The sequence below is a fragment of the Cervus elaphus genome, chromosome 12 (assembly GCF_910594005.1).
Source record: "Cervus elaphus chromosome 12, mCerEla1.1, whole genome shotgun sequence".
Taxonomy (NCBI): Eukaryota; Metazoa; Chordata; class Mammalia; order Artiodactyla; family Cervidae; genus Cervus; species Cervus elaphus.
In genome coordinates, this window is record NC_057826.1 from 79,757,583 (window position 1) to 79,780,602 (window position 23,020).

The 23,020-nt window shown below is 48.9% G+C and overlaps 1 protein-coding gene across 3 annotated transcripts; it reads right to left on the reverse strand.

The window, feature by feature from the left end:
- Positions 1-3,939: 3,939 nt before the first annotated feature.
- TBC1D21 (TBC1 domain family member 21) lies at positions 3,940-17,532 on the reverse strand. 3 transcript variants are annotated; one of them, XM_043920599.1, is made up of 11 exons: positions 17,347-17,444; positions 10,413-10,520; positions 10,175-10,278; positions 9,186-9,280; positions 8,305-8,415; positions 8,051-8,151; positions 7,066-7,162; positions 6,617-6,717; positions 5,210-5,326; positions 4,477-4,560; positions 3,940-4,097 (listed from the first exon to the last, which is right to left on the reverse strand). In XM_043920599.1, the coding sequence occupies exons 1-11, from the start codon at positions 17,404-17,406 to the stop codon at positions 4,065-4,067; spliced, it is 1,011 nt and encodes a 336-aa protein (XP_043776534.1). In that variant the 5' UTR covers positions 17,407-17,444; the 3' UTR covers positions 3,940-4,064. The 3 variants fall into 3 exon arrangements, with proteins under 3 accessions (XP_043776534.1, XP_043776536.1, XP_043776535.1); XM_043920601.1 differs by lacking the exon at positions 8,305-8,415 and having other exon boundaries at positions 17,347-17,532; XM_043920600.1 differs by lacking the exon at positions 10,413-10,520 and having other exon boundaries at positions 17,347-17,406.
- Between the last annotated feature and the right edge of the window lie 5,488 nt (positions 17,533-23,020).

A 23,020-nucleotide genomic window follows, 5' to 3' on the forward strand; every position in this document is an offset into this window, starting at 1 on the left:
ATGGACCTGAACATCCTTCTTCTGAAAGGTGGACAGAAAAGACATTTCCAGCTTAGTTATATCTCAATCAGGTTGAACAACAAAACCACCAGGGATACCCCGGGGCCGCAGTGTGGGTGTGTAGAGTGTGTGTGTGCACATGTGTGTCTGTGCACACATGTGTATTGTGGCTGGGATGGGGCAGTGGCCTGGGAAACACATCTGTGAGAAGCATCAGGCTTAAGGCTCAGCACACAAGTACCATTTGTCACTTTGCCATGTTCTGCCAACACTAATGTCTCTGTTGATGGTCACTGAGATGATCGCTAGTTGAAAAAGAAACCTTACATTCCCACCTATTTCACTGCCTCCCCCAATGTTCTAGCACTTCTCTTTTTCTTTCCTTAAATTCCTGTTCATTCTCTTTCTTCCCTCCATGTCCACTTGAGAAGCCAGTGTTCTATCCTCAAGCCCAATCACGTTAGTGCAATTGAGTCCTGGGTAATGGAGGCTCCATCCACCAGCTATGTCCTTCCGCCTGCAATAGGTAGAGCCGTTACCCCCCAGACAAAGGTCTGGGCTTCAGCACAGGACTAGGCTCTGCTGGTCACCGCCCTTTTCCTTTATCCCTCTCTGAGTAAAAAATACAGATTCTGGGGCCCAGAGAACTTGAATTTACACATGCCACGTCTGTGAAGCCTTAGCTGGATAGAACCATTTTGGTTCCAGGAACAAAGAGTGGGCTTAGGGTCATTCAGGGAGAAAATGAATAACCTCCAGGAAAGAGGCTTAGAACAAGAGTGAAAGGAGGAGAGGTGGGATGAGATCATAGAATGGATATAGCCAGTCCAAGCATTCATATGAGGCTCAGGACCAAGTTTTAGAAAGCTTGGATAGGGCCTGGGTGCTTCCATTTACTTTATCTCTATGCTCATGACCACTATCGCTCTTTTAAAATATTATATTTAGGTATTCCTCACGGGAAGCATGTAGACACTAGTCTTTCCAGAATGAATTTGTCCCTGTTTTCATCTCCACCATGACTGCCATTACCACCAACCCCATCACCAGTATCAGTACAGAAATGGCCATTGTAGACAGTTTTTGTTGGCTGAATGAAAGCCAGCACTACCATCACCACCACTGACATCTTCATCTCTTCCACTGCCAGAATCAAATCATCCCTACAGCCACCTCCACTGTCATCAATTAATCACACTTTCTGCCACCAACCATCCCCCACCGCTGATACCAGCAATATTGCTAACAACCGCCGTTATCACCAACATCCCCACCATCATCACCCAAACTTATATTGCCACCTCAGCCACCAATACTACACCAGTTTTGACATCAACTCTACCACCACCGTCATGGACATTACCACTGTGGTCCTTATTGACATCGCGACTACAGCCATTCACCACCGTCATTACCAACATTGCAGCTTCTCCCACCACTGTCCTCCCCATAAACGTCATGCCTGCATCACCACCATTGTCGTTGGCACCATCATCCCCACCATTCATTGCTATCTTCTCTCCTAGAACCATGTTCTTTCCTTCAGGGCACAAAAGGAATGTGCAGTTATACACACTTCAAGGTTAATTGTCTGGTTCCCACTCAGCTGTGAGTGCCATGGAAACAGGGATTGTGTCCTTCTTTTCCACATGGTGGAATTCTCAGTGCCTGACAATGCCTCGCAGTAAGTGAAGTGAAGTGAAGTCGCTCAGTCGTGTCCAACTCTTTGTGACCCCGTGGACTGCAGCCTCCCAGGCTCCTCTGTCCATGAGATTCTCCAGGCAAGAATACTGGAGTGGGTTGCCATTTCCTTCTCCAGGGGATCTTCCCGACTCAGGAATTGAACCCCGGTCTCCCGCATTGCAGGCAGACGCTTGACCCTCTGAACCACCAGGGAAGCTCACAGTAAGGACTCCATGAATATCTGTTGAATTAGCAAATTATTTAGACCCACACAGTCTCTACACTGAAGGGAACTTAGTCTCTTGGATCTGAATGCTCCCCATAGTTCTACCTCAGCAATGGACTTTACTAGAGAAAAAAAAAAACACTGGGTGATAAAAGTGATAAACTAAGAGAGGAGAAGCCTGTGCTGGCTCCATGATGCACACAATAACAGTGTGGGAAGATCTTAATCTATAGTCCATCAGCCAGGAGCACAGCAGGTGAGCTGAGAGATGTTCAGTCCTCTAAGATCTTCATTTCCATCACTGTATCACTTGGAATTTATCTGAGCCTGGATCAGTTCAGCATCAAGACTTAATCCAGGTCATCTTGAAGACAAACAATGGTGTTCAGACATGCTCCCAGTAAGTCAGAGCCTCCTTGGAGGTAACTTGGAGGAAATGATGAGCTCCAAAAAGGGGTCTGAGAGAGAGATCACAGACAGACAGGCTCTGGACTTCCCAACCAAATTTCAACCACTGAACTCTTAGTGTAGATTTTGTAATAATGGAGCTCCAGCAATTTTAAAATCAGGTTTGAAAACCACTGACCTAGAAGGCAAGTACTTGAATTGCTTAGTTGTGGAGTAGATGTTTGTCATTGATGTTCCAAGCAAAAATCGTAAGCCAATTAATGCCACTAGGCCAAAAAAAGCATTAGAAGATGCACACCTGATGTTTCTATGGACTCTTCCCAAGGCCACAGTTAGCTCATCTTTTATTCTGGTTCTTTTTTGAAGTAGAAAACAGTTTTGTTCTTTGTTCAGTGTATTCCACACAGGATCCTTATTTAAATAAATTGTCTTGGGAACAGAAGCTTGAGGAGCTGCACAGTATATGAATTTACTCATGTACCCTCTTGCCCAGCAAATGCTGGTTTGTTAACCTTGCAGAAAAGACCCTGGGGTGGGGGGGGGAGCAGGACCCCACTCTTCCGAGTAACCCGCTCCAGCAGAGGCACAGCAGGCAAGAGACTCAGAGCCAGCCACGGATGGGAGATTGTCACCTGAGGGGAAGAAGACCAGCCACTAGAGGGGACATAGTGCCTTTCCAGTGATGGTCACTGGGAGTGACAGGTGGGAGCAGGGGCGTGGCGGTGATGGTCATGCCTCACCCACTAGAGCCAGGTCCACTGCGAGACCACAGATCCCTCCCGCCCATCCATCAGCCCCCGCTGAAAAAGTGTAGCCGCTGGGCAGGGCTCATGTGTATGCATACACATGTACATACACACAATAGGTGTACACGCTTGCCAAGCAGCTGTGGAAGCATCTGGCCAGACTCCTGTCTCTCTGCAGGTTCAGCTTCTTCTGGCCAGTCTTCATGTCTGCCCTCAGGGTCACCCTCAGAGCATGGGCAGGCTGGGTGGGGGGCTTGGGGCAGGTGCACACTTTGGGGAGAGCAGGTGGCAGGAGCTTCTGCCCTCAGGGAGAGACTGCTTTGCCCGAGTCAGGGAAGAGATGGCACTACCTGGAGGGATTAAGGCTGAAAAGGGGAGTTTAGTTTGAGGTGGCATTCCAGGCTGAGAAATGAAGGTGCAATTGTGAGGGGCTTTGAAACCAAGGAGGGAACCTCTTGCTAGCCAGAGATTTGTGCTGTGTCCTTCCACAGGCTGCTGGGGGGGTTCTGGAAAAACAATGTCATATATGATTCGTGTGTGGGGAGTATAGAAGAGCCATGGGGTGGGAAGCCCTGGGCTCGGGCCCCCTCTCCGGACCAGGGATTGAGCAAGCGTGTTGGACGTGTCCATCTCTTCCACAGGAGGCAGTCCGCTCACAGAGTCGGTTATGCCCTCAACCTTTTGCTGCCTGGTGCAGAACCACTGCAGCCTTGGCAAACCCTCAGCCCCTGAGGAGTTGCTGACCAGCAGTCTCCTCCCACTATGTGCCCTTTCTCTAGCCCTCCCATCTCTCTTCTCATCAGACAATCCTGTCTCTGCCCTCACTCCCCACCCCAGGAAACACACTGCTCACCGCAAACCATGACTCCAGAAGGCTGTTGTTATCACAGATGTATTACCTACACCCTCACCCGAATGGCCCATTGGACTTCATCCTGACCTCACAGCTGAAGCACCACCTCCTTCTGTCCATGGAGGGCGTCTGTCCATTGTTAGCAGTCTCAGAGAAAGAAATCCTTTAACGACTGAGGAACCTGGGGGAGAGGAGGGTTCTCACAGGTAGGGGTGGACAGACATTGGTCTGTCGCTCGCATCCTTCAGTTCATTCAGCCAGTAATGTTCCCCTGAGCCCCTGGGTGCCCAGCCCTGTGCCCCGATCTACCCGGATGGATGCAGGGAATGAGGGATGAGGGCTGGGTTCTCAGGAAGCACAGTCTTCTCGGTGAAGCACGAATTATGCATGCAAACAGTGAGAAGTCTGTGCAGAGCAATCCCCGTGGGTTGGTGGCAGAGAATACAGCACAGGCTATGTCTCTGAAGTTGAATTACACCTGCCATGGACTGGGCTTGGGTGATCGGAGGAGGCCTCTTGGAGGAAGAAGGGAAGGAGGACAAATAATCAGAGTGACTTACATCCTTCTGGATGAGCTCAGCGTAAACTATGCAGGCAGCGGAGATCAGCTCGTCGGCATCGAGGTCAATGAGGTTGTTGCAGGCCTGTGCCGGAAGAAGGTGGGCGGAAGCAGGTCTCCCTGGGCACAGGCAGTGACCTGCTGCTTCACCGGGACGAGGCCGCTGCTCACGGCAGTCACTTGGGGCCACCCAATCTCTTCTCAACTAGCTTGGCACAGTGCCTGAATTTTACCCTCGGAATTTTATATATTGGAGAGATGGGGAATGCAGCTTTCATTCTTGGCCCTAGAGGGTCCCCAGGGTTTCCCCGAGTTTTTCATGGGATTCTGGGAGGACTTGTTTTATGATGGGGGTGCCATCTAAGATGTTTTGGATCAAAGACTTCAGCTGCTTTTCAGAATTGTTGGAAAACTCTAGGTCTTTTGTCACAGGAGGACCCTAGGGCCAAAGAGTTAACTGTCAGTCAATCCAGCCTCAAGGTTAAGAACCATTCAGGACCTCAGCTCCCCCAGATGCTAAACAGGGGTACTGGTGATGATGATGGTTATCATGCCTCTGTGTCAGGCTTGTCTGGAGGTTTACATGAGCTGGTCTATACAAGCACTTGGCACGGTGTTCGGAGTATGTCAGTCTCCCCACTGTTGCCCAGGGGCAGCCAGGGCCCCTGAGTCTGTGTCAGGGGTCTCCGGGAGCCGGTGGGGCTGGGCTGGGCTTTGCAGGAGGCTGCTCTCACCAGGAGGATGTCGTCGCCCGTCATGCTCTCCTGTAGCACCTGCTGGCGCACCATCTGCAGCATGCTGTAGGCCACCAGCACCTGGAAGTTCCTGCAGGGTTTCCCTGTGAGCAGCACCTGCAGGGGCCAATGAGCCTCAGTCTGGCCTGGGCCTGAGACTGCAGATGCCCTTAAGGATGGTGTGGTACCCACCAAGCCCGTGACCCATCAGCCATGCCTGGGCCTTGCTGCCCGTGTGCTCATTCATTGACTCTCATTCATTCATTCAACCTCTGGGGTTCTAGGCATTGTGCTTGCTGTTGGGGGACTCAGGGAAAAAGGCTTTAGGGAATTCATCAGCTAGAGGGAGAGAGAGAGAAAGAAGGAAGAAGGGAAGGAGGAAGGGAGGGAGCAGGAAAGAAGAAAGAGAGAGATGGGGGAGAGAATGCCAAGAATGACTGGGTAACTCTCTCTAGCTTTGAGTGGTGCTTTGGCAAAACAACAGTTGATGGAAAGTCAGCAGTCCAGGGGTATCACTAAAGGCATGGTGGTTGAGCACAGAGATCAACAGGCCAGGAGTGAGGAGTGAGGTAGGGGGAGTTGACTTGTGGGGCACTGAATGCCAGGTTGAGCCGTAGGCCCAATCCTGCGGGCAGCAATGGCCATGGGGTAGGGCGGTGGGTGTGTTCCCGGGGGAGTGCATCTTGCCCTGGAGACTGGGGTCAAAGAAGTGCAGGTGTGACCTGTCCTTGGGGGGCCCCTCCTTCTCCAGGAGTCAGGTGTGGGCACTCAGGTGGAGGGGAACGCCAAGGAAGAGGCAGCTGGGAACGTGAGAGCAGAATGAGGGCCCTTGGGCAGGCTGGGTGGCAGGGAAGCTGAATACCAACCAGACTTCTGCTGCACGAGCCTCGAGGCCCCTCCTGCCTGCGCTGCCCTGAGAAGGTGCAGTGGAGGGATAAGATGAACAGAGGGATCAGCTGATGTTCTCACACCTCTCAACAGGGCAGGAGCAGGGTCACTGGCCCAATAAATCCCACTAAACTGTATCCAAAATGAAGTGAAGTGAATTGAAGTGAAAGTTGCTCAGTTGTGTCCGACTCTTTGCGACCCCATGGACTATACAGTCCATGGAATTCTCCAGGCCAAAATACTGGAGTGGGTAGCCTTTCCCTTCTCCAGGGGATCTTCTTAACCCAGGGATGGAACCCAGGTCTCCTGCATTGCAGGCGGATTCTTTATGAGCTGAGCCACCAGGGAAGCCCAAGAATACTGGAGTGGGTAGCCTTTCTCTTCTCCAGCGGATCTTCCCCACCCAGAAATCGAACCCCTCCAAAGCCGGCAGTAAAGAGAAACAAGGACAAGGGCCTCCCTGCCGCCTGCCCCAGGGGGAGGGCCTGTCCCTCTGCCCCAGAGCAGCAGGCACCTCACCTCCCAGAGCCTCCAGACATCGTCGAAGGTCTTGAAGGCACGTTGAAAGCAGAGGCAGAACCAGGGGAAGAGGGATGGCACAGCCCCCGCACCCTTCCCTTCTGTGGGGAGAGAAGCCGGGCACCAGCCCAGGGGCCATGGTCAGGGGATGGGAGATAAAGCAAAAACACATGGGCGAACAACTGAGTGTGGAAACACACTTGGGAAATTAAAAAACCCCAGGCTGTCACATTTCCATCTGCCCTTGGAGAGTGTTCAGGGTGGATTTTCAACTGTCCAGATTCTAACCCCCATTCAGATGAACCCTCCTCTCTGGGCTGAAGAAAAGACCAAATGATCTCACTTCCTCTCCCATGCTTGGGAGCTGCTGCCTTGGACCGGGTCCAGGCCCCCTCCCACGCCTTCCCTGGGGTTGAGGGAGGTGTATGGTGGCAGAGGGGGCCACTCACTTAAGTGCTCAGCGAACACGGGATCCAGGAAGTTGATCAGGGTGTTGAGCATGTCGAGGTTCTTGCCTACCCCGATGTTGATGACACAGCTGTGCTCCTGGGGGAGATGAGTGGGCGGGAGGGACCCCCTTGAAACCACCAGATGAGTCAGCCTTGCTCCATCAACTTCCCAATGCTGGAGGCCCTGTGTGTGTCTGGCTGGGCCTGGCCTGAGTCTCTGTATGTGTCTGGGTGTTGGAGTATGGGTGTTCATAAACACACATCTTGTCTGTGTGATGTGTGCATGTGTGTGTGTGTGGTGGGGATGTAGAGGTGGACCGGGCATGGCTTACAATGCAGTGAACTCAGATATTCTTCCAGACACATACCATGGGTCTGAACCAATCAGGACAAGGAAAGAGCAGTGGCACATTGTTTCAGGGATGGAGAAGGGGATGAGGGTGGGTTCTGGGCAGCCTCTCACAGATCATGGGGAAAGGGAGTAACAGGGAGCAGCTCCTTTAAAGCTCTCAACCTCACAGTGTGGGAATACCGAGTCCCTGCAGGGCCTGGATGCAGGTCAAGTAAAAGTAGCAGTGAAGACAAGAGTGAAGACAAGAGGCCTGGAATGTTTGGCTGAGGTTTTGGGATTCTATTACAGAGCCTGTAGGGAGCCATGGAGGATTTGCAGGAACAGAGCCATGCTTGGGGCAGGGGGAATGCTAGGGGAAAGTTGCCCTCATTGGGCCTTTCCAAACCTTTCAAGGTTTGACAAGAGCTGGACCCAGTGCATCGTTATCCTCGTTTTCTCAGTTCCAATGCTTCCACCCCCCAACCCAGAACAAACCCCACTGGGGCTGACATTGCCTTTTTCTGGGAGAAGCTCCTCTGGGACTCAGAGGGCTGTTTCAGGGCTGGAGGAAATGACTGGGGCTGCCAATGCCTGCCTAACCTCAAGGGGTCATTTGAGGAACGCGGAGGTCCCTAAGCCAGGCCCAGCTCTCACCGTTTTCTGTAGGAAGAACTGGAAAAGCCAGAAGGTCTCATGGTCATGTTCTACCATCAGCTGGAAAATCATCACCATCTCATGGAAGCCCTGCTGGTACTCTGGAGTGGATGGGGGACCAGTGAGGAGGGGCCGGCGTGGGGGGAATGACGGGGGGGGGGCGGTTACGGCAGAGCCTGGGCTGGGGCAGGGGCACTGTCCCAGGAAGGAGTTGAGAAGGGGGAGCTGAAGGGATCCCCAGCTCTGTGGTGCACCTGCTTGAGTGTTGCAGACATAACTCAGGAGCAGGATCTTCTCCAGCCTCTTCTTATCGATGAGGACGTTGCCCAGGGGGTCTTTGTCATAGAGTTTTTTAATGTCGTATGCTAGGTTGGGGGCAAGGGACAGGTGGGCGTCACCAGATCACGTCTAGCAGAAGGTCCATGGGTGAGTTTATTACCCCCAATCCAAGAGGGTTGGACCCAGGACATCCTGGGAAGGGGGCTATGAAAAAGTTTACATTGGGAACTTCCTTGGTGGTCCAGTGGTTGAGAATTCTCCTGCCAACGCAGGGCACATAGGTTCTACCCCTGGTCCAGAACCTAAGATCCTACGTGCTGCGGAGTGACTGAGCCCAAGTGCCACAAGTACTGAGCCCAGACGCTAGTACTGGGCTAGAGCCCATGCTCTAGAACAAGATGAAGCCACTGCAACGAGAAGCCCATGCAGTGCAACAAGAGAAAGCCCATGCGCAGCAACCAAAAAAATGAAATGAAAAAAGATACATCAGACCACCAAGCTTTACCCTTCACCACAACCTGAGCTGCCTGGAATTTCTCCTGCCTCCAAATCTTTGAGCAGTCTGTACCCTTTGTCCTGCGTTCCTGCAGTTCAAATCCAACCTAGTTCAAGGCCAAGAGGGGAAGAGATGTAGACAACCAGCGAAAGAGCATACACCCAGGGACACACGCTGCTGGGCCACTTGGGGCAGCCGGCGGAGCCGGGCTGGTAGACTAACCGAGATTGAGCCGGCAAAATTCGCAGCATGTGTCAAGGTAGCACCCAGGAACCAGGGCACAGACGTGACATAGGAAGAGCCGGGGAGGAGGGCTTCCAACCCTCCCCTCCCGGGCCCAGCCCACCCTCCTCGGCTCACTGATATTGTTCCGAGTCTCTATGAAGTTCCGGTGCAGGTTTTCCAGAAGAGGCTGAATCTTTTGGTACATCTGGCATAAGGCCTCATAATTCTTCCTGTGAGGACAGACCCAGGCTGAAGGAGGCGTCCTTCCCTCCAGGCCAGGCGGGGGAATTCCGAGCAGTGCCCTGACCCAGGCGGTGCGTGCCCCCTGTGCTGCCCCCCATCCCCCCAACTTGCCCAACCCTGACCATCCTCTGATGGGCGTCTGGAGTGCAGGGGAGGTGGCTCTGCAGTCTGACCACTGCACCTGAATCCTGGATCCATAATTTAAGAACTGGGTGTCTGCCATTAGGGGATATCAAGACTCGGGGATATCACTGACCCTCCCTAAGCCTCTGTTTCCTTGTCTGTAGAGTGGGCTAACAGTAGCACCTGAGCCTCAGGATTGGAAGGACTGGATGAGGCAGGGTTTCATGCCCATCATTGGAATGAGCTTGGGTGTGTAGTGGGCTGAATGGTGACCTCCAAAGATAGGTCCATGCCCTGGAACTTGTGAATTTGACTTTCTTTGGGAAATGGATCTTTTGCAGGTGTGCTTAATTAAGGATCTTGAGCTGAATTATCTGGGGGCCCTAGATCCCCAACTGTCCTGGAGTGTTCTCTGGCTGGCCCCTGAGCGTGTGGATATTCCCTACCTCAAGAAGGCCGCACAGGCCTAGGGATGGCTGGGCTGGGCAGGGTGGAGGGGCAGCGCGAGGAGGTGCTAGGGTCGAGCTCAAGTTGGCAGGGTGTGGACTGGTAATCACGAGCAGGCGGGGCGTGCAGGGTCCAGGGTGCGGGTGGGGGAGGTGCCTATGCCCCCTGAGTCAGGAGAGCCTTGGGGGTTTTGCCTCTTGAAAAGAGAAGTCCATTTGAAGGAAGCAGCATGAACCTAGCAGGCTGCGGTGGGCACCCCCTCCCACCCACGCTGTCACCTCCCTCCCTCGAAAGGATCTGAGACGTTCTACCTCCTTGTGCTGTCCACCGTGAGCCGCTCATCCTGGGAGCTCTGCCACGAGTAGTAGCCCGTGAGGAACTTCCAGGCTTCTGTCCTCACCGTGGGGTGCAGGCCCTGGGTGGGGGCAGAGGTGAGAGGTTGTGAGCCCCCTGAATGCCTGAAAGAGCCCCTTCCAATGCCATGCCCGCCCCCTTGCCCACCCACGCCCGCAGTTCCAGGGTGAGGCCAAGGGTAGCTTAGGACTGTACCCTTTCCAGGATGTTGACACAAATGAAGTCTCGTGACTTGGCCAAGTGACCGTTCTCGTCAAAGAAGCCATCCCATTCCGTCTTGTCAATGGGTGGTTTTCTCTTCACCTGGCAAGGACAACCACCTCAGCCCTCGATTAGGAACTTTGGCTTTTCTTTAAGAGTGAGTTTTAAGTGATATACTCTGGATTTTGCAACATGAATCAAAGTTCACAGCCTCTGACTCACTTCTGAAAATTTTAACCTGAGGAAATTACTGAAAATATATAGAAAAATGCTGTATGCACAATAGTTTTCATTGCACACTACTTACTAGAATGAAAAATGCAAGCACTCTCTAAATGTTGTGCAATAAGGGAATAGTTAAATAAACTATGGTTTATATGCTCAGTGGAATATTGTGAAGCATTTAAATCGATACGAGAAATGAGTAATAATCTGGGAAAATACAAATGTTAACGGAAAAAAGCAGAAAGCAAAGCTGTATATTCAGTCTGTATTCTGTCTATGTACAAACTCCATAAAGTTCTGTTACATACTGTAAAAACCACACCTTATATACTCTTAAAGTGAATTAACCACTATAAAAATCCTGTTTGAAAAAAGACTGAAAAAAAAAACCCTGAAAAAAACCACCTAAAAACAAAACAGTGATTATCTTTGAATGATAGGATTATAAGTAATTTTCCCTTTTGCTTGTATTTTCAAGCTTTTCTATAACTATAATGTATCCTTGCCTTGATAATGGAAAAATAAAATAAGTACTAATTGAACACAGCTATGAGATCCATTTTACCTTTTCGAGAAGAATAAAATGGTACATCATAAGGGATGGTTTCTGTTTACATAAAGGGTGTGTGTGTGTGTGTTGGGGAAAGGTGAGTACAGTACATGCAAAATAATTTAAAATGCTCATAAAACAATAATTAGGAGTTGAATTCCTGTTGGAATAGGGGAAGATGCCTAGAGGAGTCTTGCATTGAAGAGAATATCTTGAAGTGCCACATCTCAGTCTGGAAAGTATGCTGATAGAGAGCTTGGCAGGTGACTAGACATGTCTGATATATATATGCCCAACTTCCCATTAATAGATACCCGAATATGCATAGATGTGACTCAAACTTAAATTTGCATACAAGTCACCTGAAGATCTTAAAATTCTGATTCTGACTCAAAAGGTCTGGGGTGGGGGCCAAGATGACACGTTTCTAACAAACTCCCAGGGCACTGCTGATGCTGATCTATTGATCACAGGTGTAGAAAGGTGTCAGAGACAAAACAGCACTGGAAATTAAGAATTACAGCCCACAGGCCCAAATGTGGGGTAATTTCCGCTAACTCTGTTTGGTAAAGATGGATCAAGCAAAATACTTTAATGACACCTACATACTCCATCTTCTAAACCAAAATAGGATATATGGGCCTAAGAAGGTACAAAAAATCTTGGCCTTGGCCTAACCTTGGCAAGCAGGGTCTGCCCTGATGCCACGTCCCAATTGTATAGACACTGTCGTCTGAGCTGATCAGAGCCAGGCTTCTGCCCTCTGATAGCCGTCATGTTCTCACAACCTGTACTCAGAAACTGCAACTCTGGGCAGGAAGTAGAAGGGAATAGGAAGAGCTGGGCTGTGTCCTGGGATCTTTCATTATAAAAGGGAAAGACTGAACTTAAGGAATATATTTCCTTATGAATTTTAGTCAGTTGTTCAATTTCTACAAAAAAAAAAAGGCAGCTGTGATTTTGATGGGGATTGCATTGAACCTATAGATCAATTTGTGGAGAATTGATAATACTATTGAATCTTCTGACCCATAAAACATAGTATATTTCTCCAATTTATTTCGGCCTTCTTTAATTTCTCTCAGCAATGTTTTGTGCATTTTGGTATGTAGGTTATTGATATATTTTGTGAGATTTATTCACAAATATTTCATATTTTGGATGGTGTTGTAAAAGGTGTCATTTTTAAACTTTCAACTTCCAACTCCTCTTTGCTAGTATTTACAGATATAGCGGATTTTTATGTATTGATGTTGTATCCTACAACCTTGCTAACCTCACTCATTAGTCTTAGTAGCTTTTTTGGTGGATCAATAGGGCTTGTTATATAGGCCAGCAATCAGCAAACTATAACCCATGGGCCAAATCTGGCCTTCAAGCTGTTTATTTTTTTTTTCAAATAAAGTTTTATTGGCACACAGTCATGCCCATTCACTCATTTGTTGTCCACAGCTGCTTTTATGCTACAATGGCAGAGTTTAGTAGTTACAACAGAGATGTATGACACACACAGACTAAAGTACTTACTACTTTGACCCTTACAGAAAAAGTTTGCCAACCCTGACATAGATGGTCATGTTTTCTGTGAATAAAGGCAGTTTCACTTCTTCTTTTTCAAGCTGGATGTCTTTTATTTCTTTCTCATGTTTTATGCACTGACTAGAACTTCAAGGGCAATGCCGAATAAAAGTGGTGAGAACAGACGTCTTTGCTTTGTTCCTAACCTTAGAGGGAAGGCATTTGGGCTTTCATGTTTCGGTGTGATGTTAACTGTAGGCTTTTTGCAGATGCCCTTTATCAGGCTGAGGAAGTTCCCTTCTGTTCCTAGTTTGGTGAGAGTTTTATCAGGGATGGATGTTCTGCATCAATGGAGGTGATCACATGGTTTTTCATTTTTGAGTATGTTAATACAGTAAATTACATTGAATTATTCTGAATGTTGTCATTCCTTGGATAAACCCTCATGGTGATGTATTATCCTTTTTAGACATCATCGGATATTATTTGCTACAGTTTGATTTAGGATTTTTGCATCATTGTTCATGAGAGAGCTTGGTCTATAATTTTGTTTTCTTGTAATGTTTTTGATTTTGATATCAGGGCAATGTTGGCCTCATGGAATAAGTAGGGACCTATTCTGCTTTTCAATTTTTTTAGAATAGTTTGTGTAGAATTGGTATTATTTCTTTCTTCAGTATTTGGTGTAACTCACCAGTGAAGCCAGCTAGGTCTGGAGTGTTCTTTGTGGGAAGATTTTTGACTACAAATTCAATTTTTTATTAGATTGAAGGATAGTGTAAGAAATTATTTTATTTTTGACTTTTTAAAATTAGAGATTTATCAGAATAGTACATTTTCCTTCTAATTCACTTTAAAAAATAAACAATACAGGAAACAGCAAGGAATCAATAAATGCATAAAGCATAAAATGATTGAAACCCAAATAAATTATGGAAACAAATGCTTAAGTTTCCTTAATAGTAAACACTTTAAAAACACTGATTTTATTTATTTTAAGCACTTTATATTTACAACTGTTTAATCTTCACAACCACCTATGAGGCAGGTGAAATTGTTACACTGCTTTATGTGTTAGGGAACCAGAGGTCTAGAGCGTTACTTAGTATATCTGAAGTCACACAGTAAATATCAGAGCTGAGATTTGAACCCAGAGTTGTTTGGTGCAAGAGTCAGGGTGCTTAGCTCCAATGCCATGTCACCAGGGAGTGTAAAAGGCAAGGATTTTCAGTTTAAATAAAAAATATACACCCTACTTGAGCTGTTAGGCTTTCTGGGTGTCTCAGTAGCAAAGAATCAGCTTGCCAATACAGGAGTCTCAGGAGACACGGGTTTGATTCCTGGGTCTGGAAAATCCCCTGGTGGAGGAAATGGCAACCCACTCCAGTATTCTTGCCTGGAAAATCCCATGAACAGAGGAGCCTGGCAGGCTACAGTCCATGGAGTCACAAAGAGTTGGATATGATTGAGGGACTGAGCTGCTAACAACAGGGGTACTTTAAAATTAAATGCCACAGAAAGATTAAAATATAAATGATGAACAAAGACATGAAAAAAGGGTTAAACATAATGAAAGTGGCAAACTAATCAAAGCTATATTCACAGAACACTATAATAAAAGATATGGCATCAACATAATAAGGCAGAGATAATTAGAAACATCACAAGAAGGCATCTGCTGAGTGCTTGGAGAATCTGCGTCACTAAATCTCTACCTGCAACAATTGGCCATCTGCCTACTTTGCCTTGGCTGAATTTGTTTTTAAAAAGCCACTGACTTCTTCCAGTAAACTGTACTTCTCTCTGCCCATCCTCTTCCCTGTATCTCCCTGGACCCAAGCAAACTACCGGGCACTCACAAGAACGTGTAAGACATTTGCTGGCAAGCCAAAGTGAAATGTGAAAGTGAAGTCGCTCAGTCGTATACGACTCTTTGCGACCCCGTGGACTGTAGCCCACCAGGCTCCTCCGTCCATGGGATTCTCCAGGCAAGAATGCTGGAGTGGGTTGCCATTTCCTTCTCCATAGCAAGCCAAGGACAAGCTCAAAAAGCCTGACCACTGCAGAGGTCTACAGTTTGGTGGGTCGGGGTTGGAGAGGTAAGGGGGATGGCGATAGGAATTTCCACAGAAGTCCCCTCCCTCTCTTCACTAGTACATCAACACCGCCTGTCTATGCCAGAAACCATAGAATCTGTATCTGGGGTTCTTCAAAATAATGGAGTGATCTCAATTTGAGTGAACTCAACTCCATCTTCATCCTCCTATATTCCTCTATTCCTTGCTCTGCCAACCTGTTAACACCCTGCCCACTATCTGGGTACAAGGCCCTGGTCTTCCAGCAGGAGACTTTGGTAGTCCGTGAGGTGCTGCAGTAACACCTTTCCTAGTCCCAATAACACCTTTCCTAGTACTCCCTAGAGGAGTACTGCTAGGCAAAGCATGTGTGGAAGTCTCTTCCCGCCTTTGTGGTGTACCTCAGCAGGGTGAAGCTCTCTACCGGCAAACCTGGGGAAAGCTGGGTCATGCTCCCCCAGGAGAAGGGGGCCAGAGGTGGGAGGATAAGAAAACTTTTCTTTAAGGGTTTTTGGATGCCATGTTGCTCTGAGTCCTCATAGCAACGGTTGTTGTTTAGTCTCTTAAGTCGTGTCCGACTCTTTGCGACCCCATGGTCTGCGGCATGCCAGGCTCCTCTGTCCTTTACTGTCTCCTGGAGTTTGCTCCTTTAGCCGCCAATCTTTCCCAGCATCCGCGTCTTTTCTAATGAGTCGGCTCTTCGCATCAGGTGACCGAAGTATTGGAGCTTCAGCTTCAGCAACAGCCCTTCCAGTGAATATTCAGGGTTGATTTCCTTTAGGATGGACTGGTTTGATCTCCCTTGCAATCCAAGGGACTCTCAAGAGTCTTCTCCAGCACCATAATTTGAAAGCATTGATTCTTGGGTGCTCAGCCTTCTTATGGTCCAGCTCTCACATCCCGCGCAGCAACAGAGCCCCCAGTAAAGCCTGAGGTCAACTGTGGGACAAGACATACTCCCAACAGCAACCATAGCCGTGTCGGTGACTCCTCCCAAGGAAAGAGGGGGTTCCCAAGGAGGGCAGGCATATTCAGAGTAGACAGTTTAGGGGGGATGTGTATGACTTGAGAGTTATCTGGGTGATATTTATCAACCCAGGTGTGGAGTGTGCATCATCAGAGTAGTATAGTTATCTTTAAAAAATGGCTTAGGGACTTCCCTGGTGGTCCATTGGTTAAGAATCCACCTTGGAAGGCAGGGGATGCAGGTTCGATCCCTGGTTGGGAAGTAAGATCCCATATGCCGCGGAGCAACTGGAGATCCGTTTGATGCAAAGAAGAAGTTAGGTGCATGTCAGAATCACCCAGAGGGCTTGTGAAACTATAGATCGATGGGCCCCACGCCCAGAGTTTCTGGTTCAGAAGATCTGGGACTCAAGAATCTGCATTCCTTATTAGACCGAAGTTGATGCCGATGCTGCAGACTCAGTCACCACGCTTGGAGAATCACTGATTAGGAGATGGACTCCACAGCTTGGGTTTAAATACCCACTCAGCCCCTGACTGGGCTTCCCAGGTGGCGCTAGTGGTAAAGAACCCGCCTGCCAATGCTGGAGGAGTAAGAGATGCAGGTTCGATCCCTGGATCAAGAAGATCCCCTGGAGGAGGGCATGGCAACCCACTCCAGTATTCTTCCCGGGAGAATCCCATGGACAGAGGGGCCCGGTGGGCTGTGGTCCATGGGGTCACAAAGAGTTGGACATGACTGAAGCTGAGCAGAGCACACCGCCATCTACTAGCTGTGGGTCTGTAGGAAGTTGCTTAGCCCCCCCGGGCCCAATGTTCTCATTTATAAAGTGAATGTAATAGCTTCATCCACCTCACAGTGTTATGATGAGACTGACTGTAAATAAATCATTTACAACAGTCATTGTACATAATAAATGCCATATGACAGTTTGTTATTTTATTATTATCCTTCTCTAAGTTTAGAGAAATGAAGAGAGATATAAAGAAAATTCAAATCAAGGCCTGGTGATAACTTGCAATAAAGCAGTAACATTTAAAACTAGGGAAGAGAGGTACCCATTTTGCATTTCTGCTTTTCTATGTATCACTCTCTAAATCACAATGATTCATGAGACTTGAGATTGGTTAAGGTCATTATAATTAGTCACTATGATTTTGAAAAATATACAGTGTGGAAAATTCTATGACTGAGGCTGAATTCAAATGAATAGCTTCTCTTATTAATTGGACGTGGAACCACCTGCTAACAAAAGCATTACTGCCACCTGGTGGCAGCATGCCAAAATTGTTGGCAAAAACACCAAGGAAAATTCAGCATCTGTAAGACAACTTGCAAACCAGGAACTCGTTAAAGTTAGAATGTCACTAATAGGGGAAAAGTAACACTGGCTTAGATAGAAGGGTAAAGAAAGGACTTGTGTTTTTCAGTCCTGTTGTCGGTGATGATGGTGAGACCAAGGTTTAACTTACCCTGCTCCGCCTTCTAGGCCAGCTCAGGGTTCTGGTCCTTCCCACCCAACAGGGGAAAATAGCCCTAATGCAAACCAGAGATTGGGGAGGCAGGGACTCGGAGCTGATGAAGAACACCCACCAGGATGAAGGAGGCCGACTGCCTGGCAGAGAGACTGTTTTCGGGAGAGAGGGTGGTCATGGCCCCTGCTGGCTGTCTTCAAGCAGCCTCTGACTGGAGCTTACTTGGAGCCCTAAGTGATGCTTTAATTAAGCAGGGGAAGGTGGTCTTCCTTTTGGGGGATGAGGTGCTTTCCCAGGAGGAACTGGGCCTCTGCTAATCTCCTGTACTTGAACAGAGCCAGCCAATGTGTCATAAAGCCCCTGGAATGCTCGTCACAATGGCCTTGGAACATGGGAGCACTCAACTTTAGAGGTAAGACACACCCAAGAACCAAGAGGACTAAACTTCCCAGTCACCTAGAAAAACTAGTACTCACAGGATGTGTAATGGGGGCTGTAGAGGGCATGTAGGGGTCTACAGAGGACATGTAGACCAGTGTGCTGGGCTGATCAGGGAGGGCTTCCTGGAAGAGGCGAACCAGGAAGTCTTTCCATCTCTGGCAGTCCCTCTTCTGGGCCCCCTTCACTTGTTATCCCACCAGACTAGCACTGAAACCTGGAAAGCACCTAGAATAGGAGATTTAGGTCTCTTGAATATAACTTTCAGAGATTCAGAATCAGAATGTCTGGGCTGGGGACATGGGGAACTGTATTTTGAAAAACTCCCCGGGTGACTCATATTAGGTATTTGGATGGTAACTTCACGGGGGAAAGATCAGTTTCATTTATCTTTATATCTAGAGCACTAAAGACAATGGCCAAGTGACTGAACAAATAATTGAAGAGAAGAGTAAATGAAGCCCTTGGATCTCCTCTTACTTTCCTCTATGTATATATTACAGAGGTTTCTATATGTGCCCCATCCCCCCTCCTTCCCTGAGTTCCTTTGGCCAAGGTCAATGTCTGATCCTTGTGTTTTCCCCTCCCAGTGCCAGCCCCATCTCCTGGCACTTGGTGGGTGCTCAGTATTTGCTGAATGAACCTGAGGAGCTGGCTTCTCTTGGCTCCAGCATCAGTTCTCCACCTTAAGCATCACTTGCATTCCTGCTCAGGTCTCAGCCGTTAAAGCCATCTGGCTCTAAAGCATCCTTAGTCATTAGGAGAGGATAGTAATTAGACCAACCAAATTGAAATCAGGAGTTTAGAGCTGGAGCGTGGACTCTGACCTCAAATTTGGATGTTGCCCCCTTCTGAGCCATGGATCCCCCAGCCATGAAATCAGAATACAGTCAGCCTCTGGCTTGCACTTCCTTATTAGCATAATGAATCAGCGTCCATATGGAATTCTTCAGTGGACACAATTCACTGTCTCATTTACTGTTACTGTTCTGCTCTCTTGCGGCACTGTAGGAAGCCTTTTAAATCAAAACGCTTTATTCTCTGCCTCTCTCCACTACTCCATCCCACCCTAGGAAAGCATGACAGCCTCTTCCTCTTGATCTGTTGCTCCTAGGTCTTCAAGGAGCAGGAGGTGGGGCAGCTTGGAGTAGGGGAGGGGTGGAATAAGGACAGGGCAACCTCTAACAGCAGGATACCATCCTTCTGCGCCTTTCAAAGCAAATGTCCAGAGTGGGAGGCTTGGCAAGGGCATTACTCACCATTTGGGATTATCTATGCCTCTGTTCCTCCACATCAACGATGTCGACAACTGAGAATTAACTATGATTTTGCCCTGAGAAGCTGAGGATCAGGCAGGGAGTTGGAAAATCTGAGTGCTAAATCCGATGTGGCTTCTAAAATGAACATGACGGGCATAGATCATCTACTGAACTTCCTTTCACCTCTGGCTCCTTATCTGCAAATTGCAGATAATAACCCTTCCCCAATTAGCCAGTATAGTTTGGTCATATTACAAAAGCCTCATAGCAACTGCATGGAGACTTAATATTCAAACAGGATCCTGCGCTGAAGTGAGAAGGATTTTGATCCCATTTTCCCCTCTTTCTGATTCTTATAAGGGATTTACATGTGTCAATCTCATTTTCTCTAGGGCTGAATGGTCCTTCCCATGTCCATTTATTTGCATGTAGCTCAGCTGGTATAGAATCCGCCTGCAATGCGGGAGACCTGGGTTTGATCCCTGGGTCAGGAAGATCCCCTGGAGAAGGGAACAGCGACCCACTCCAGTATTCTGGCCTGGAGAATTCCATGGACTATATGGGGTTGCAAAGAGCCGGACACAACTGAGTGACTTTCACTTTCCAAATTCTGTAGATTCTCCGGCATTACACTCCCCTGCTCCCTGATGGGGGCCCACTTTTCTGCTTTAAATTCCTGTATATGGGGATTCTTCAGGGCACAAGAACCCCAGGTTTTAAAATATTATTCTTGGTATTAGAGTGTGGGTAAAGGTTGGCGAGATGGAGCATTTGTTTTTAGAGGAGTCCTGGGAGGGAGAAAACCTCCCAGTCCATCTTTGCTCTGAGGACTCTGGTTGTCCAGGGGCTGCTGGGACAGTGGCGGGGAGGCAGACTCAGAAGAGAGAGTGGCTATGGGACTCTCTTGGTCATAACTTACCCCCACCCCCACCAGAGCCTATAGATCCATGCCTGTTCCACACTGCCTATTTATTTGCTATTTGTAATGCCGATCTGGGTTCGATCCCTGGGTGGGGAAGATCCCCTGGAGGAGGGCAAGGCAACCCTCTCCAGTATTCTTGCCTGGAGAATCCCATGGACAGAGGAGCCTGGCGGGCTACAGTCCACAGGATCGCAAAGAGTCGGACACGACTGAAGTGACTTAGCAGGCACACACGCAGCGCTGATCTGTGGTACAGTTTTTCTGAACCCCAATGAAACTGAAACATGCCTGTTTCCTGTGTGGAAATGGTGAGAGGTGCCTGGCGGAGTGACCGACAGTGCTGGTGCCATGAGAAGGCTCGTGGGCTTTGATGCCAGAAAAACCCAGGTTCAGATCCTGACCCTGCCTCCCAGCCCCCAGCTGAACTTGGTCCCACTTGTTGGGAAAGACCACTGCGTGTGTGCTGTCTTTCCACCCCTGCTCGGCATGTAAGAGTGGGCCTTAGGCCTGGGGTGCTCCCTTGCCAAGAGCTAGGGAGCCCTTGCAGGCTCTGCTGGACTTAGCGCCTCGTGTGGGGTAGTCTTTCCCTGTTGTAGATTCAGTGTGTGCTCCTTTGTTCTGCTTGAGTGTGTGCATCATATGGCCCCTGGCCAATCCTACTGCTGTATCTCCACCGGCAGGGAGGAAAGGGGTCTTTTTGGGGCCCCGGGGCACTGATGCCAGCTACTGAAGCTGATTCTGCTCTGTCGCTTCTCTGAGTAAAGCAATCTTCCCTCCCGTGCCTGTGTGAGTCGTGTCTTTCTTGGTGACCCTGACACTCTTGCAGACCACGGAGCAGGTTGACATTCTGGGCTGCTGGTGGCAGGCATTACTGTGCTCTTTGCTCTCCTCCATGCAGTGGGACACCCCCCACCCCCACCGCCCCAGAGGTGGTAACAGGTGTCATTTGCTTGACACCATCTCTTAACCTTACTGAGTCTCAGCATCATATGTCCTGAGGCAGGGGAATGATAGCACCTCATGGAACAGGTGGGTATGAAGCAGCGTGTGTTGAGAGCTGAGCAGGGTCCAAGAGCCCAGGGCACGGGCGTGGTCAGGAACCTCAGCATCACCGTTAGTATTACCAGTGCCCAGGAAACGTCTGTGAAAATCCCTGTGAACTAGACTTGAGTCAAGATGCCGCCGGCTTCCACCAGGCTTGCAAGAACATCAGTGCAGAAGTTCAAAGAGCTTGTGAAACAGACAGTTCCTGTTTCTCTGCCTTTCTCCAGGAACCCGAAGACCACGGTTGCTATGAAAGCGGGGTGAGGCCTGTATTAGCAACCAAGTTCACTCCAATTCCCTTCATGTCAATGCAACATGACACGACTCTGTGAAATGAGATGCGCCGGGTCCCTGTAACAGTTATCAGGTAGCCTCCTTCAAAGGACACCTACCCATGACTGTCGAGTCTGGGGCATGCTACCTCTTGCTGTAAATCACATGCATTCTGATTTGATTTCACTGCGAAGTGCCAACAACCTTTTATGCTAAAGCTGTGCTTTTCTCTTTGCCCCTCCTTGTGGGGAACCAGGATAAGTTTAGGTTTTCAGCAGCAGGTTTTCTGCCCTCGCCCCCATGGAGTGCGGTATTTCTGATAATGCTGGAGACAGCTGCACCTCATATGTCACTAGCGGGAGGGGAACAGAGGGCTGGGGGTTGGGGGTGGAGACAGCTGTCTTCTGAGCGTGTGATGTTGGAATTCCCCAGAGCAATAGCCCGCCCAGCCACCTGAAGTCCCTGGAGCCAGTTGGGGTGTCCCGGGTTATTTGCTGCACTGGGGTCAACCTCATCATCTTGGGGAGCCCTCCCTTGCTCTGTCCTTCCCCTTAGTTAAGTTGAAGATGACACCTCTTGTCACCTTCAATCCAGCTGTCATGCACGCCAGAAATAACTCATAGGAGCAACTCTAGGTAGAAACTACCACAGTCAGCGAAGAAGAGGTGCTTTCAGCCCTGGCAGCTGTCCCCACAGGCTCTCCCCTGCTCCGAAGGTGATTTTGCTCCTGAGGGGGTCCTCATCATGGTTCTTCCTGACTCTTGCCCTCCAAGCCCTGGGGCACCACCACACACAGGACTCCGATTCTTGGTGAGAGGCTGCCTCTGTCATGCTGCCCCGTCTGCTGCTCATTCAGTCCCCAGAAGCCCCTGTCTTGTCCCTGGACATCCTGACCATGCCTTCCTTTTAGAGGGCACCTGCTGTGTACCTCAGGGGAGGGGCTTTATATATGTCACTGCCAACCTTGGCCACCTGGTGAGGGCAACGGAAGTTACTTGCTTGGGATCACCCAGCTCGTCAGTGGGGAGCCAGGAGCCTCCATGCTCAACTTAGACTGGCGACCAGCCAGGCCAGCTCCGTGTCATGTCAGGCTGCCCCCTTGTCCTATGAGCAGAAGTGGGCATCTATGAATCCCTTGCCGGCTCAGGGGATTGTGACCCCAGGACCCGGGGAGCAGGGAGGGAGCTTGCTCTAACTCCTCATCCAGGCTTTAAAATATTTATTCAGTCCAAATTTGGAGTGTGCAGTGGTGGTTGGGGGAGACAGTGGGGCAGTGTTACAACCTACATGTAAAGAGGATGGAAAAGAGTGAAATGGAGAGGAAAAAGGACAAGGAATTCCAGCAAACTCCAGGGACGGCTAATGGAGAGAAATAACATGGCTAATTACATCTCTGAAGGCTATCTGTTCCAAAATGAATTTTTTTTTAAAGTATTTTTTTTATTGGAGTATAATTGCTTTACAATGTTAAGTTCGGCTGTACAACATATATCAGACATGTCTACATATATCCCAAGCCTCTGAAGCTTCCCCCTCCCCCATCCCATCCCTCTAGGTGGACTATAGTTTTTTGTGTTTTTTTTTTGACTTGTTTTTTTTTTTTTTCCCAGTGGGTTTTGTCATACATTGATATGAATCAGCCATGGATTTACATGTATTCCCAATCCCGATCCCCCCTCCCACCTCCCTCTCCACCCGATTCCTCTGGGTCTTCCCAGTGCACCAGGCCGGAGCACTTGTCTCATGCATCCCACCTGGGCTGGTGATCTGTTTCACCATAGATAGTATACATGCTGTTCTTTTGAAATATCCCACCCTCACATTCTCCCACAAAGTTCAAAAGTCTGTTCTGTATT

Excerpts from the sequence above, each read along its gene's own strand:
- TBC1D21 (XM_043920599.1), bottom strand. The coding sequence starts at position 17,406 with ATGACCACCCTCTCTCCCGAAAACAGTCTCTCTGCCAGGCAGTCGGCC. Across the intron at positions 5,327-6,616 it reads ATGTCTGGAGGCTCTGGGAG|GTGCTGCTCACAGGGAAACC; the intron begins GTGAGGTGCCTG and ends TGGCCCCTGCAG. Across the intron at positions 4,561-5,209 it reads CGGGCGACGACATCCTCCTG|GCCTGCAACAACCTCATTGA; the intron begins GTGAGAGCAGCC and ends CTTCCGGCACAG.